The sequence below is a fragment of the Perca fluviatilis genome, chromosome 7, assembly GCF_010015445.1.
Source record: "Perca fluviatilis chromosome 7, GENO_Pfluv_1.0, whole genome shotgun sequence".
Classification (NCBI taxonomy): Eukaryota; Metazoa; Chordata; class Actinopteri; order Perciformes; family Percidae; genus Perca; species Perca fluviatilis.
In genome coordinates, this window is record NC_053118.1 from 20,686,349 (window position 1) to 20,701,936 (window position 15,588).

The following is a 15,588-nucleotide window of genomic DNA, read 5'->3' on the forward strand; positions in this document are numbered from 1 at the left end:
TGGAAGACAAAGACAGAAAACCCTCTGATTTGTGCTAGATTAAAAAAAATAAAAACATTACTCACAAAAAGACGTGTATCTGTACACCTGTATACATCATGTTTCCTTAAAAAAGGTTTAAAAAAAAAGAGAAAGGTTTGTTATTGTGATACAACACCAGTGCCCTGTCATGATTCATAGTGATATCTTAAAAATAAACTCAAAACACAAACTCTTGAACCTGAACATACCTTTTCCTCTTATTTTGATGAGCTCGAACTACAAAACAAATCAGGCTTCACAAGTTGATTTGATGTTCTTTTCATCCTGACACTTGTTTTTACTAATCATGAAAAAAACAGAGACAGACAATATCACCTTAATGGGGGTAATCACTTCTCTCAAGATGGTTAAACCTTCCCTGACTGTACTGTATCAGGGGAAATCAGAGATTGAGACTGAATAGAAGATCAGGATTTTAAAAATAAAGGTAAATGCTGTGTTGAGGTTCAGGTAATTTGCATTGTGGATGTTGTCTTAGGAGATAGACGATTTGACAGAAGTAAAACAGAAAGCGGATTGCGCCATTTATGCCACAAAATGTTTGTATTGTGTGGTTCTTTGTCAAATACGAGGAATAAATTACTGTATAGTGAATGTGCTAATTAACCCAAAAAACATCAGGGTAAAACTCAGGTGTGTCTCTTTTCAACTGCTATTTAGGACATATTGTATAATTGTTTTGTGTATCACCTAACTATATAATTCTAAAGACACAAATGTCCAAAAGTTGCATTTAAATGTAAGGCTCAGTCTGTCTCTTTATAACGTGTCCCGGCATGGACCCACGCTCCATCCATCTAGCAGAATGAGACAGGTGTGTGTCTCCTGGTTTCCTGTCTAGAGGATCATCATATCTCACAGCTTGTCAGCGTTCCTCGGAAAGATCCGGAATAACGGATGTCAGGAGAAGAGCCATGGATCAACCTGTTACTGGAGACGAGCACAAAGAGAAAAGTGCAGGATGGGGACAGAAAGGAAAACAGAGAGAGAGAGAGAGAGAGAGAAGGGGAGGTGTGAAAGAAAAAGCAAAGATGGACAAAGACGCAGTGAGGACAGTATGTCTGTATGGATGTATAGGTGTTGGAATGACAGATGGATCATTATATGGCATAGGTTTGTGTGTGCAGGTGGAGAGGGAGGTGCATACACGTGTGACTCAGTCCAACCAGGGGAACTGGAAAGCACTGTTTATGTCAGGAACCGTCTGAATATTGATGATAAACGAGAGATGACGAGGTTTCTGTACTTTTTACTCCCCCCTGTCCTCTCTCTCTCTCATGGTTTATTTGTCAGGAATGAGAGGGGGATGAATAGAGGATTACCTCTGTCCTGAAGCGAAAGCTTACTTTTTGGCACTGGTGGCAGTTACAAGGACAGATGTGAGGAATTGATTGCTAGTACAAATAATTGCACATATCCCTCTTGTTGAGATGCAAGCAGACAATTGCTTGTCCACCACCCACCACTTTATGTTCAACAGAGTGAGACTTTAATGACCCCTGAGGAAAATGACTTTGATGATTTTTACAGTTTGATGCTGTCTAGGGATTTGGCCATTAAATCTTTCACCTCACTATCGCACAGGTGGTCAGAATTTCCTAAACCTTGACAATAAACGGTTGTGTGCTTGTTTCCAGTGAGTCCTTACATGAGCACATGTCCCAGACTTGCTTTGCACCCTTTGCTGAAACATTGTCCTTTTTTGGAATTAATTAATCGTAATTCTTAGAATAAAAAACAAATTAGACTGATGGAGAAAACAAGGTAGCATGTTTTTAGTGTGAGCTGATTCTCTACATTGTATCCTGTATCCTGCAAAGCCATGTCTCCTGTCACATCTACACTATAATCCCCACTGACGATTGTTTAACCAAATGTCACACCACAGAAGAGCACGTACACACGCCTACAGAAACTTTGTGATATGCCTCAGACTTGCTGTTTAATTCACTGTCAAGTTGACAGAATACAGGTTCACAGTCCTGTCTTTACATTTCTGGATGACAAATCTACACACACACACACACACACACACACACACACACACACACACACACACACACACACACACACACACACACACACACACACACACACACACACACACACACACACACACTGTAGCATTGTCTAGCATTGTTATAACTTATTACATGTAAGCCATTTAAATTGCGAGAGAACGAGACTTAAAAGTGACTCTGGTACTGTAAATGTACACATCAAAACTGACAGTATTAATGTGATTCCAGGAAAAATGCTGGTAAAATAAATACGGGTGAAAAGGAGATTAAATATGAGTCATGATTTGGGATGAGGGTGAAGTGAGGTATTTTATGAAAGAAAAAGTGTATTCAAACATTGTTTCAGGATGGGAGTGGCTTTGTTGGTTTGACTGGAGCACAAGGGACATACAGTCCACCATTTTTAATGGAGCAGTGAGAAGAGTCAAGATCTGGTGATCTGGTGATCTGGTGTCAAACCGGTTAAGCGGCAAACAAAATAAAAAACATCAGTAAAGATTTGTAGCGCTGAATCACTGCCTGAAGGTATCGTGGTTTCATTCAGAGCCTCCAGCAAGAGGTTCTTGTATTTAATAACAGTAGTTATAGTTACAGTAATGGCATAAAGATTAAGATTAAACAAGTGTTTTAGAAACCAGCTAATCAAATGCAGTAAGTAAAATAATACAAAATAAAAAAATTTATATAGAGCAGAATAAAAGATCACAAAGAAAAAAAAAAGGTTAGCAGCCTGGACTGGGCTTGCAACATTTCTCTATAGTTAGTTCCAATTCATTGCATGGTTTAGAATGCAGAACTACAAGCCTGTGGATAAAAACTAGACATATTTTGGCTATGTTTACACTTCAGACAAAAAGTGGTCCAAATCATTCACTTGCTTTGACTCAGATATGTTTTTTTTTTTAAACAGTGTAAACAGCACAAATCACATGAATTCTGATCTTTTCAATTCATATGTGATCCTAAATCAGATACAGCTCAGATTTTCTGCACTGCAACCTCAGTCTGAACAGTCAAATCAGAATTCATGTGACTTTCACGTCACTTTGCCACACAGTGACAAGATTACTATTGAGGCCTTGGACCTGATCAGTTCAGTCAGTATCAACTGGAACGGTTACAGTTTGCTAGACCACAAAACAAATATGTTGAATTGAACTTTATTTCCAGGTAAGATTTGTACCCTTCTATAGCAGTCACATAAAAACCATTGTTACTTGCATATACAGTATGTCCATTATCTGTGATTGGATAAATGTTTGCATTCATTTGTCAGCTACTGTATAATGAATGTACAGAAATTTACTCACATGAACAAAAATCAAGTCTGATAAAAAAAAAAATGGCACAAAAATCACACTTAAAAACAAGACCTTATTTGAGCATGACAAAAACAAACTAATTCAGTGATTTTGCATAGTACGTGTTTGTTCTGATCTAAAACAAAAATCAATACACAAACAATGTTGCCGTGATTGGAAATGACCTGTGTTATTGTAATGTCACTCTAGGTAAAAAAAATAAAAAACAATTATAAAAAATAAAAAATCCTACATTAATAAAATCCTACCAGCATACATTCATTTGTCCTAGTGATGTTCGATTTCATAGTCAAACCAGACAAATTAAAGGCCCTTTGGCTTACAAAAAAGAAACACAGTGCAACATAAATCTCCATCACAACTTTTACAAAGGCACTTGAATCATGTTGTCAACTGGACAATAGATACAATTCAGCCACAGTCATTATACTGCCCATGCACACAGCAGAAGAGGAGCAAACATCTCTGGTAAAACAAAGGTTTTCTGCAGTACCACACACAGTACCCAAACGGGCCCAAACGAAAAATCACCTGAGTGAAATGCTGCATGACGAAATCACTTGAAACGGAAGCGAAGCCTTCCTTCCTAGGTTACAGTAGTGTTTCAAGATTTAACGTTTTTCTACATTTTCAACTTTAAATATTTTCCCTGTTAGCTATTCTTACTTTTCCTAGCTTGAAGAAATTTTTTTTTACAAAAACATTACATTGCAGGAAGATACAACGGCCAAGGTGTCTAATGTAAACATGCTATGATCGGGATGTGATCAGTTCATCCTGACATGTAAAGTATGATTTCGGTTTTCTGCACTGGATTCACGTAGTGCTTTTGTATTTGTGACAGATAGAAAGAGTGAGACAAAGTCAGAGAAAGAGGGTAGATATATGTGTGTGTGTGTGTGTGTGTGTGTGTGTGTGTGTGTGTGTGTGTGTGTGTGTGTGTGTGTGTGTGTATACACATCAGGTAGCCTCCTGTCTGTAATGCAGTACATAGTAGTCGTGGACGTACATCAGGATGGCGAATGGCTGACCAATGATAAGTGACATCCACACTGCAGCGTTGCTGTAGTTACCGCGCAGGAAGCGACCAACAAACCAGGCTAACGGAAGCTGATGAGTAAATAAAATTTGAAAATAAATAAACATAGTAGGTGACTGGGTTTTTAATGACTGCATTTTCTTCTGGGTTCTGTTCAGTTTTATGACTCAGCACACTCTAATGAATAACAAACTAAATCTAATAACAAACAAAGTCAGCAAAGAGGCCCTTAAATTGCCTATTGTCCTACTTTATTGCCCATTATACATCAAATATGCCCTGTCATGCTAATGAGGTAATTAACTCAGTTAATGATACTGAAGCCAAGGCCAAACACTGAGAACACCGTTTAAAATGTCCCAGAGGAATTAAAAGGAACATCCACTATTTTGAATTTTAGTGCGATTGTGCTACACAAACCTTTTCCTAAATGCCAGACCTACCTACACTCATTTTCTTTAACCTTTTTCAAACATTAAGAAGGATTTTTTTAGCAAAAAATGCATACCTATATCACTATTATTATTATGCATTATACAGTTTTAAATGGAAAATTTTATTTTGTAAATACCAGTACAGTAAAGGTTTGTGCAAACAGCTTTACGTTTGTCATCAGTGATATGTGTCGGGTCTTACCTGTGCCATCATGCCCATGAAGGCCCAAAGTCTGAACATCCTGAGAGGAACACTGACCAAGTACTGACACAGAAACAGATGGAGAAACCAAAATTATTACATCAAATAAATGTGGTTCTCTATAAAACATAATCTGACCTGAGGACAGTGAAGACCTACGGTGCAGTGTAGTCTATCTAAAGTGTTAACATAAGCAGAGAAAGTGGTCTTGGTCTCAGCTCTTACCTCATGGAAGAAAGCCGACAAGAAGAAGACAGCTGATTGGCTGACCATTTTACTAAATCCTCTCCTAAGCAGCGGCCTGTAAAAGTGGCTGCAAGACAGATAAAAGAACAGATGTTAAAATGGATGGATGGACAGATGAAGGTGTGGATGGACGTATCCTGTAAATTAGAACGTCAAATACACTGACAAAGATTTTACTTATTTGTTTTGTCAGACGTTTACTATCTGTTTTCCTATTCCTATTGTGTGATACTGTATGTTGAAATATCTTATATCTACAGTGGTGCTCATAGGTTTACGAACCCATGCTAAAGTTGACTAAAAAGAGGAATAAAAAAAAAATCATCTTATGGAAATTGATCTTAATGCCTTAATAAAAAAGAATTAGGAAAAATCCAACCTTTAAGGACACCAATTTTCTTTGTGAATGAATAATGTATCGTAGATAAATAAATGTTCTTCCTTAAAACACAGGGGGAATAAGTATACACACACATTTTAATTTTAAAATAGCCCCACATCATCACATACCCTTACCTAGAGATTGGCATGGGGTACTTTCCATAAAATAATCTCTCAATGCAAATCAAACCAGCTATTAGGCTAAATGAAATAAAACCATGCCAATCTCTAGGTATGGTGAAGGGTATTTGATGATGTGGGGCTATTTTAATTCCAAAGGCCAAGGGAACTTTATCAGGATGCATAGTATCCTGGATCCATGAAATAACTGGCCTTTAAAACAAAAAATCTGCCTGCCTCTATGGGAATTTAACATAGGGGTGTACTTACTTATGCCCCCTGTATTTTAAGGAAGAATATTTATTTATTTATGATAAATTATACATTCACAAAGGAAATGTGTGTCCTTAAAGGTTAGATTTTTTCCTAATTTTTTTAATTAAGGCATTAAGATCAATTTCCAAAAGATGATTTTTTTATTCCTCTTTTTAGTCAACTTTAGCATGGGTTCATAAACTTATGCGTACGACTGTATTATCTGCTGTAGTTCTCCCTCTCTGACAGGAATTCAAAGTAAATAGGCTTTAAACCCTTTAAATAGCATTTCATTTGCTTTGTCTGGCTTAATATCGTATTTGCTCCTGCTGTTGTGTTAGTGCATGTGGAAGTGGCTGCAGGCCCCATATTTATTACTAGCACTTACTCGCAGCCAGATGAATCAATTTCCCAAATACATCAGTGTGCCTTGTTGAGTCTGTCTCCCTGCATCAAACCCGCTGCTCTCCCCTGTGTTCAGTTCTATAAATTTCATTGCTTCCACTCAGTGTGTTAGTGTGCGAATAACTCACCGTAGACACCACTTGTGTACAGGGATGTTCCAGTTCTGCCAGAAATATGTCACTGTCTCAGAGTTCCTGAAAGAAGAGTCCGCAAATAGAGTGTTGAAGCATTACAGGGTTTAAACAATGGATCTAAGATAAATTCATCAATATTGATGAACAGGAAAAACTTAAATTCTATGCCTAAAATTCTAAGGAAATAAATGACACACACACACACACACACACACACACACACACACACACACACACACACACACACACACACACACACACACACACACACACACACACACACACACACACACACACACACACACACACACACACACACACACACACACACACACACACACACACACACACACACACACACACACACACACACACACACACACACACACACACACACACACACACCACCAGTCCTTGTAGAACTCTCTGTCCCCAAAGCGCAGCAGCTCAGCTGTGAAGTTCATTGACGAGTGGAAGAACACGTAGAAGAACATCAGCCACAGCAAGTGATTAGGAACCTGAGTAGGGTTAGAGAAATGGAAGGACTCAAATTAAAAATACATTATATGACTGGGAGACGTTTAAGAGGAGATGCAAAACTTGTTTCGTACCCATACTCTCATCAAAGTCATGGTATATTCTCATGTACAGTGAGTTAATCACTAGCATACATATGACTATGTGCAATGCGCAGTATATTATCCCTGTGGCTGTGATCCTGGTGTAACAATAACATTTGGAAAAGATACCAATGAAATGTAAATGTTTTATTTTGATTCTAATAATGTATTTGTTAACAATGACTATGGAGCAGTGTTACAGTTTTACTATGATTTCCCACTAGAAATGAATGTGAGGTATATTTTAAACAAAAGGGCTGAAAATCATGGCCTTTAGATGAGATTATTATCACATATCTTATTATTATTTAGTGTGATTATCCCCACTACTGTTGGGCTTTGTTATGCTCTATGTGTTATGCTATTTCATCCTATGGGTTTGTCATCAACTCACAGCAAGCATGAAGACAAAAACATTAGTAAAAAATTCTACATGTATATATGTTTTTTTTACTCACAGCTAATCTTAGAAGTCTCTCAGTCATCCTGGACAGATCCATGTCCTACAGAGGAGAGGAGAGACCCATAGATTAACAAATGGTGCACAGCAGCACTTTGCATTTGAAAACAATGCAACGCCATGTTGTTTTGTGCAGTGTTAGCTTCATTCTGTCTTCCTCACCTCTAGTGGTTTCATGGAACTTTGAATGATGGGAATCATCCACTGATGGAAAGAAAGTAAACGGCACAATTATGCCATTTTCAGACATGCACCAGAAACTGTGAATTCTGCATATTGGCTTCATTTGTAGCGTAATTTTTTTCCATAGTACTTTCATAGTTCTGGCAATCAAGGCAAAACAATCTTATTTTATTTTATCATGGCATTAAAAAACATGAAATGTGAATGGACAGAAAAATAGAGCACCAGTACCTGTTGAGTGAGAGCAACTAACAGCTGGGTGAAGAACAGCTGGGGACAAAGACACACATCAATGAAGTGTGTGACATGACATGAGAATATGAGCAGCGCATCAGATAACAAACCGTGAAGCTTTTAACTTTTAAATCTTTTTTTTTTTTGTTCTGCATCATCACTGGAAAGTAATTATCCTATACTGCTTGGAACAGAAATGGTTTATGTCTGATTGTCTAACAGCTCATGACCCTTTCCCTGTCGGACTGTGGTGTCACCATGTCCCCAAATCTCAGTTTGTGAACGCATTCACAAACCACTCCTAAGCACTAAGATCCTTCCTAATCAGGGAAAAGGGGGCTCTTTTTGACTTGAAAAAAACAGCTCCAGCAAAGGTGATGTTTTCTGGCTGATGCTGAATTGAGATAGTTACTCACCATCTCAAGCAGTCGCCTCAGCAGGAAACCTATGCGAATATTAGGAGAGCGAGGGAAGTTGAGCTCGTAGCACAGAGTTGGAGCAGAGACAAAGTAGTATATGTCTAGAGACAGGGAGGAGGTCAATGTGACAGTTAGTCAAAACATGTGACATAATGAAACAGGAAAAAGAGGTAGTGACACATGACATTATCAAAGTTTCATACAAACACGAAATGCACTAGATGTACTAGATATAAAGATGTATTGGAATACCTCTGATTGTGAGGTTGCCAGGGTAAAACACCTTACGGTCGCCTCCATTTAAGTGTTGTGCTGAGGGACCTGTGGGCAGAATTATTACACAAACACATGCACAATATCATGGCGTTGCAAAGTATGTAAGGGAGTCATTACATACAAATACAGAGAATATAATATAATGATAATCAAGTGTGGATGTTGACATACAACAGATTCTGTTATATAATTAAGATTTGCACACAGTGACTGTGACGGTTTCTGTAAATAACTGTCCAATTTTCATTTTATCTAAGAGCTGCAGTATCAAGTATCTGCCACTAGACGTCACTGTGACAGCATGAGCAAGGGGCTGAGAGATCATTTTGGGTAAGAAATGTAAAACCTTTAAAATGAGCAAATAATTCATTCTCACATAGGTTTTAAATGTAGTATGCAAACCCTCTCTTACTAAAATAGGAGATGGTAGGAGATTCAGGGTCCATCAAGTCCAAATCAAACAGGTTAAAAAACAGCTTCTATCCAAAAGCTGTCAAATCCATAACACCAAATGGCCACTGAAAAAGAACTGCTATCACACCTGGGACTGTTCTGTTTGTGCATGTTGCCGGTTTGTCTGTCTGTTAGCACTGTATGCACTTTCATCTATCCCTTATGCAACTTTTTAACTTAAAGCTATTTATTTATTTAATCCTGGCACGACTGTTTGTGTTTTTAATGATGTGTTATGCCGTCAATGCGGAGCTGCTAAACTGCTTTTCGTTGTCTGTAAAGCAATGACAAATAAACTATTCTAAAATATGTATGTGCAAGTGTGTTTGTGACTTACAAGACAGCGACCTGGCCAGTGTCTTGGCCTTGACAGTGCTCTGCTCTCTGCACCACATGTTGACGTCCTTATAGGAGTAAAGCTTTAGGAAGAGGATGGTGTAAGTACCAAGAACAAACGCACCGCCAACTGACAGAGAGAGAGAGAGATGATAGTTAACACTGTGATGTGAATAAAGTTGTAATGTGGGAACATGTAACCTACTGATATACTGCCTAGAAGTATGGGATGATGAGAAGCAGAGATGAGAAAAAGCCAACAGAGGGTAGAAAATAGTGAGAAAGAAGGGAGGAGGGGGTAGAGAGACCAGGAGAGAGTGGAAACCAGGAGGGAAAAAAAAGAGAGGAGGGGGGATTTAAAGAGTTAAATAAACAAAACAAGGCCAGTAAAATAAATCATCTCAGCTCAACGTATGAGAGCAGTCCAACTATGCCAAGGACAATATTATACACTATAGCCTTGTTTACCAGTGTGTGTGTTGTGTGTGTGAAAGATTTTAAAATTAACTTAATTAATAAAACATAATTTTGTATATTGACTCACAAAACCCAATCTCACACACACACACACACACACACACACACACACACACACACACACACACACACACACACACACACACACACACACACACACACACACACACACACACACACACACACACACACACACACACACACACACACACACACACACACAGAGAGCGAGAGAAAGCAGTTTGCCAAGGCTTTATCAATGGTCACCATATGCTTGATAGCAAAGGATGATGCTGAACAGAGAGGAAGACACACACCAACAAGCATATACCCACACACCTATACACACTTGTGCACTTACACACAAATAAAAACGGCCTGTTGTGCCAATAGGGTGAGGCACACCTGGCATCAAACCACATCAGATCTTATCCATTTACCATCTGTCTATCTGGCTCTGTCACTTCTAGACAACTAGATTGGCTCCAAACACAGCTACAGTAGATACAAATCATAGAAACAACTAGAGGTGGAAGTGGAAGAAACATACCAGAGGAGCCCATCTTTACCCACTGACAATTCCCCCAACAAAATCATGAATTTGTCTGTGAACTCACAACCATTTACTTTAAAAATCTGTAAAATGTCAAAAGTCTCTGTACTATTTTTGTTGTTTTCCTCTGTCAGCAGACTCTAGGTAAACTCAACATGCTTCATTTTCTATACTAAGATGTGCCTTTGGGTAGTGTTTAGATCTGGGTAAACAGTTTAAACTTGTTCTGCCACTAGACATGCCAGGTTTAGCTCAATCAGCTAACCGTATGTATGTAGCCTACTCGACATGACACAATTTGACACACCTTGTTTTCAAGCCTGTGCAATATGGATAATTATATAAGTTTGGATCTGAGATGTGTTGACATTTTGTTTGACCGGAAGCACCTGACTAGATTTTTTTACTTTTGTCATTAAACCTGCATTCAAAAAAGCTGACAAAGTGTTTGTCTTCCTTTAGAGTCCTTATGTCTGTCACAAGATTTTCCCTCATTGGTTACTTGTAGCTCTCTGTCAATTGCCAGGAACATCAGCACGTTTTAGGTTTTATGACAAAGAAACTTGAATGAAGTTCAACAAAACAGTTTAATACCTCACATTGTACACTGCTAAATGTACAATGGCTGAATACTGGTTGCATAAGCAGTGTTACAGTGTGTTTTACGCCTACTTTAGAACACACCAAGTACGAAGGACTTCACTGTATGTGATGCTCCAGATTGTCTGACTATATTGTAAGTGTATAGAATAAAACCCAGATAAACACAGCTAAGTTTTGCAACATACTTGTACACATTAAAAGGACATCAAAAGTGGGGGTAATAACAAAATAATGACAGTAAAGAAAGAATATTTTCCCCTCATCACTACAGTATTACTCAAAAGAAATTCAATACAATTCCAAATGAAGTTTTTTTTTTTTTTTGATCTGGCTGAATACCAGTTGGATAAGCAGTGTTCAGTATACACACAAACACACACACACACACACACACACACACACACACACACACACACACACACACACACACACACACACACACACACACACACACACACACACACACACACACACACACACACACACACACACACACACACACACACACACACACACACACACACACACACACACACACACACACACACACACACACCTGCCCTCTGTCATTGCCCTTCCTGTGTGAACAGCAGCGCAGAGAGGAGAACAGACAGATGGACTGACTCCTTTACCTCCCAGTGAGAGAACAGAAGAGAGTAAAGGAGCAGAGAGGAGAGACTAAAACAATCGTTTAATTGTACACTAAAACTTACTATCTGTCTGTCTCATGAATGATCAAGGTAAAGTTAGAGGTGTCCCAACTAAGGCTTGAAGAAAAGAGGACTGAGACTGCCAGAAAATCTGACCTAAATATATTATGTTAATGGTGTGAAACACTGCTACTGCGGAACATTTGTAGGTTAAGTGAGAAACGTCAGTGGCAGTGAAATATTTTACATTTTCAAGTTCATTAAGTTCATATGTATCCCTGGTAAAAAAGTCTTACATTTTACTTTTACCTTAATACAAGCAAGTCGGCCTGGGGGGAAAATAGTAGTTGGATAACTACCCATTACACCAAAAGTTAGCACTTTTAAACACATTTGCTACAATAAATTATTATTATTATTATATTTAGTGACAGTCAAATAACCTGTTGATTGCAACTGAGTTCTCTCTTGACCTTTAAATTCTATCTTGAGTCACTGACTTACCAAACAAAGAGCAACATCATTACATACATTTTTACCAAAGCACATCAGGCAACTTTCTTCAAAATTGAATCTATAATGTTAATGAGTAATTGAATTAATCACTCCAAGGAATATAGTGTGCTGGTGTATCATGTTGTGTAAAGTATTTATCATGCGTAAATTATGTAGTTTGTGGAGGGTGGCCATGGTTTCTGTCAGGCAGCCTGATGAAGACAGAAGAAGGTGACCCTTGGATGATCCTGTACTGAAAACCATACCTACTTTGGAATCTCTCCTCTCCCCTCATCCATTCTTCTACCATCTACTTTCTTTTCCTATCCTCTGCACCCTTCTCCTCTCTTCTCCTATCTTCTCCTCTCTTGTCTTGTCTTGTCTTGTCTTGTCTTGTCTTGTCCTCTCCTCTCCTCTCCTCTCCTCTCCTCTCCTCTCCTCTCCTCTCCTCTCCTCTCCTCTGAGCCAGCTGGAAATAATCCAGTCATGACCAACTGGTCCATTACCACTAACCGACTCCAATTATGTCTCTGTATAAGAGATGTCTTTTACTGCACTATCAAACTAGTCGACTGTTTCTCTGAAGGGCAAGGATGTGAATGTCCTCTTCATCTTTATTACAATTACATTATTTTCTGTTTTATACAAATGGCAACATTGTTACCGATGAATGGATAATGGTTTGGCTGCATAATAGATGCTACTATTTTAGTCAACTGTGTTATGAACAGCAGGTAGCAAGGCTGCAGAGATGGTATTTTAATCACAGTCAAAAAACATTTTACCTGGGGTCATGGAGGGGACCAATAGGACCACTGCAGCAGGGAATGTTAGCATGATTGCCAAGTTAATGCAATGGACCAGAAATCCCACAAGTTCAGTGAATGAACCCTGGGCAGAAAGACAGGCAAAGAGGGACACAAGGACTTTTTATATTAAATCTTAAAGAAGTTGGCGTTGTCCTATTTTAAACCACCGTCACCTGATTAACTGCCTTTATTTTGTTAGCAGATTTTTAACTTTAGTCATTTGTTGGTGAGGTTATTCTAAAGACAATGAAAACAATACAGTGCCTAAACATGAACACTGTAAGTATTTCTTTGCTCTGCTTTTAAACAGATCATTGGAATAAAACAGAACCACATTTCGAGTTATGGTGGCCTATTAAAGTTTTAAAAAGCTCACGATGTTCCATATTCATGCCAAAGAGACAGAGCATAATTGAATATGCCCTAAATGCAGATGGTGACTAACTTATTTCTTGTTTTACCATTTAACTTTTGCAGATGCAATTGGGAGGTTCAGTTATCCAGTCAGTTTTAGAAAAAAAAGAATCCCTCCTGGGAGTTGTGAAAGTGCTCGCTATTCAACAGTTCAGTTAAAATCCACAGTGCTCTGACGTTTAAGTGCAAGCAGAGTTTCTCCACTCACCTTCGACAGCTGCCTCTCTGTGTAGAGAGCCACCAGAATGAACATGTTGGAAACTGTCAAAACACAAGGAGAGATTTTTGTCAGTTCCTCTAAAACAATCTAGATTCAATTTTGTTACACACGCAAAGTTGCCATTTTCAGATCTTTAGGAAAGGAAATAAAAAGGAGAACAATAACCTCATTTTATAAAAATGAATAAATAAATGCTACTATTGGGAGCCAAATAAAGTTTGGACTCAAAGTAAGTTTCTAGTGCCCCATTTTTTAAATTTATTTAATGCACATGTTATTATGCATTAATTGTTGCCACTAAGCCTGATTTTGTGTGTAGCAAATTGGGCTGAATAGTATGTAGATGTTTTCCTTTTTTTTAAATCTTGTGTCAGTGTCAGTTTAAACTACAGTGTAACTTACTGCTGAATGAACAAAACCACTGGTATGTAGATTTGCTCATTACCCTAACCAGGCTGAGCCACACTGATAGCACATAATTGCAGCAATTGTTCCATTTTAAGACCCTAATCAGTGCATTAGCATGTCAATCAATCTAATCTCGAGGGGGCATATGTGTTAACTGTGAGACATTTTTATTACTGGTTCTTATCATTCTGTCATCAATGCAACTACCCATCAGCGTTGCCATTCCAAATCACTTTGTTTAATGGTGCAGTCACATGCTTGTTTTTGAATTCATGGTATATTTTGTACTATGAAGGGACAAGAGTCACCATTTAAAGTTAGTAAGATAAAGTACACATCACTTCACCAAGTTTTTGTGAAAAAAATGCTCATTATAGTTACATGAGATTCTGTATTTAGGCAAATGTCACATTTTATCTTACCCCTAAAGGCACCTCTACAAAATAACATACAGCCAGGAGAACAACTATCTGTAATTTCCTCTCACAGAGACCACTCGTATTTTTAATATGCTAATGACTTTATCATAAAACATAGTGATTTGCAAAAATTTTATTAATTTCAGCAAAATTTGCTCCACTGAAAAAAGGTCCACAAGTTGTTCTTCAAAAGGGCTGTGTCTGACATTATACCAAATTTCTTTGGACTGTGTGTGTGTGTGTATTTCTTGTTTATTTTATATAAATGTTTAACATCTATAGGTTTATGTATGCACCAACTACCAAGGCAAATACCTTGCAAGTGTTACTTACTTGGCAATAAATCCTTTTCGGATTCTGATTTATCACGCAGAGCAGAGGCCTCAGGAAATGCATAGCACACTGCTGCTAATGTTCTATTTGATCTCTTTTGGAAAGGGGCCTATGTTGAGCATATTTGTCAAACAGCAACTATTGAGCCCACTAGTGCATGAAACTGGAACAAACAGCACCATTTAGCACCTGTTAGACACACGTAAACTTTTCATCAGGTATCCACAGAGCAGCTTTTGGGAGATATTTTGGCAGCAACAGACTTGCAACAAAATGAGATACCTTACACTAGTGTCAAGTATTATTTTTTATTTTGGTCACTCACAGGCACAGTTGCCTAAAAACTTTCTATTCCGGCTTTCTAAATTTGACCCATTTTGCTGGTAGGCCAATTGTAGACTTCTTATTGACTTTATGTTGGGATATTTCTGTGTCGGAGTGTGTCGGAGTGTGTGCGTGAGTACATGCGCGTGGGTGTGTAAGTTGCTGCAGTGACTCTATAAGTACTGAATACCCTCTGGGAATGAGCTGCTTTACTGTCGATGCTACTGTAAACACACTCCCATCCTCAGCTGTCTTTTAACCAACGTCATTTACCTTAACTCCATCTATCTCTTCCTCCCTC

The 15,588-nt window shown here is 38.3% G+C and overlaps 1 protein-coding gene across 2 annotated transcripts in view; it reads right to left on the reverse strand.

Moving 5' to 3' along the window:
• Window positions 1-2,132: 2,132 nt before the first annotated feature.
• Window positions 2,133-15,588, reverse strand: part of dgat1b (diacylglycerol O-acyltransferase 1b) — an 18,305-nt gene continuing 4,849 nt past the window's right edge. The window contains exons 5-18 of one of the 2 annotated variants that reach the window (XM_039806868.1): window positions 13,792-13,844; window positions 13,146-13,251; window positions 9,584-9,712; window positions 8,770-8,838; window positions 8,515-8,618; window positions 8,096-8,134; window positions 7,844-7,885; window positions 7,680-7,724; window positions 7,007-7,119; window positions 6,596-6,661; window positions 5,286-5,373; window positions 5,061-5,123; window positions 4,341-4,495; window positions 2,133-2,161 (exon numbers count right to left, since the gene is read on the reverse strand). In XM_039806868.1, coding sequence (XP_039662802.1) covers window positions 4,346-4,495; window positions 5,061-5,123; window positions 5,286-5,373; window positions 6,596-6,661; window positions 7,007-7,119; window positions 7,680-7,724; window positions 7,844-7,885; window positions 8,096-8,134; window positions 8,515-8,618; window positions 8,770-8,838; window positions 9,584-9,712; window positions 13,146-13,251; window positions 13,792-13,844 — 1,067 coding nt within the window. In that variant the 3' untranslated portion in view covers window positions 2,133-2,161; window positions 4,341-4,345. Of the gene's footprint in view, window positions 2,162-2,589; window positions 4,496-5,060; window positions 5,124-5,285; window positions 5,374-6,595; window positions 6,662-7,006; window positions 7,120-7,679; window positions 7,725-7,843; window positions 7,886-8,095; window positions 8,135-8,514; window positions 8,619-8,769; window positions 8,839-9,583; window positions 9,713-13,145; window positions 13,252-13,791; window positions 13,845-15,588 lie in introns of those variants that run through there. The other variant, XM_039806867.1, reaches the window with a different exon arrangement.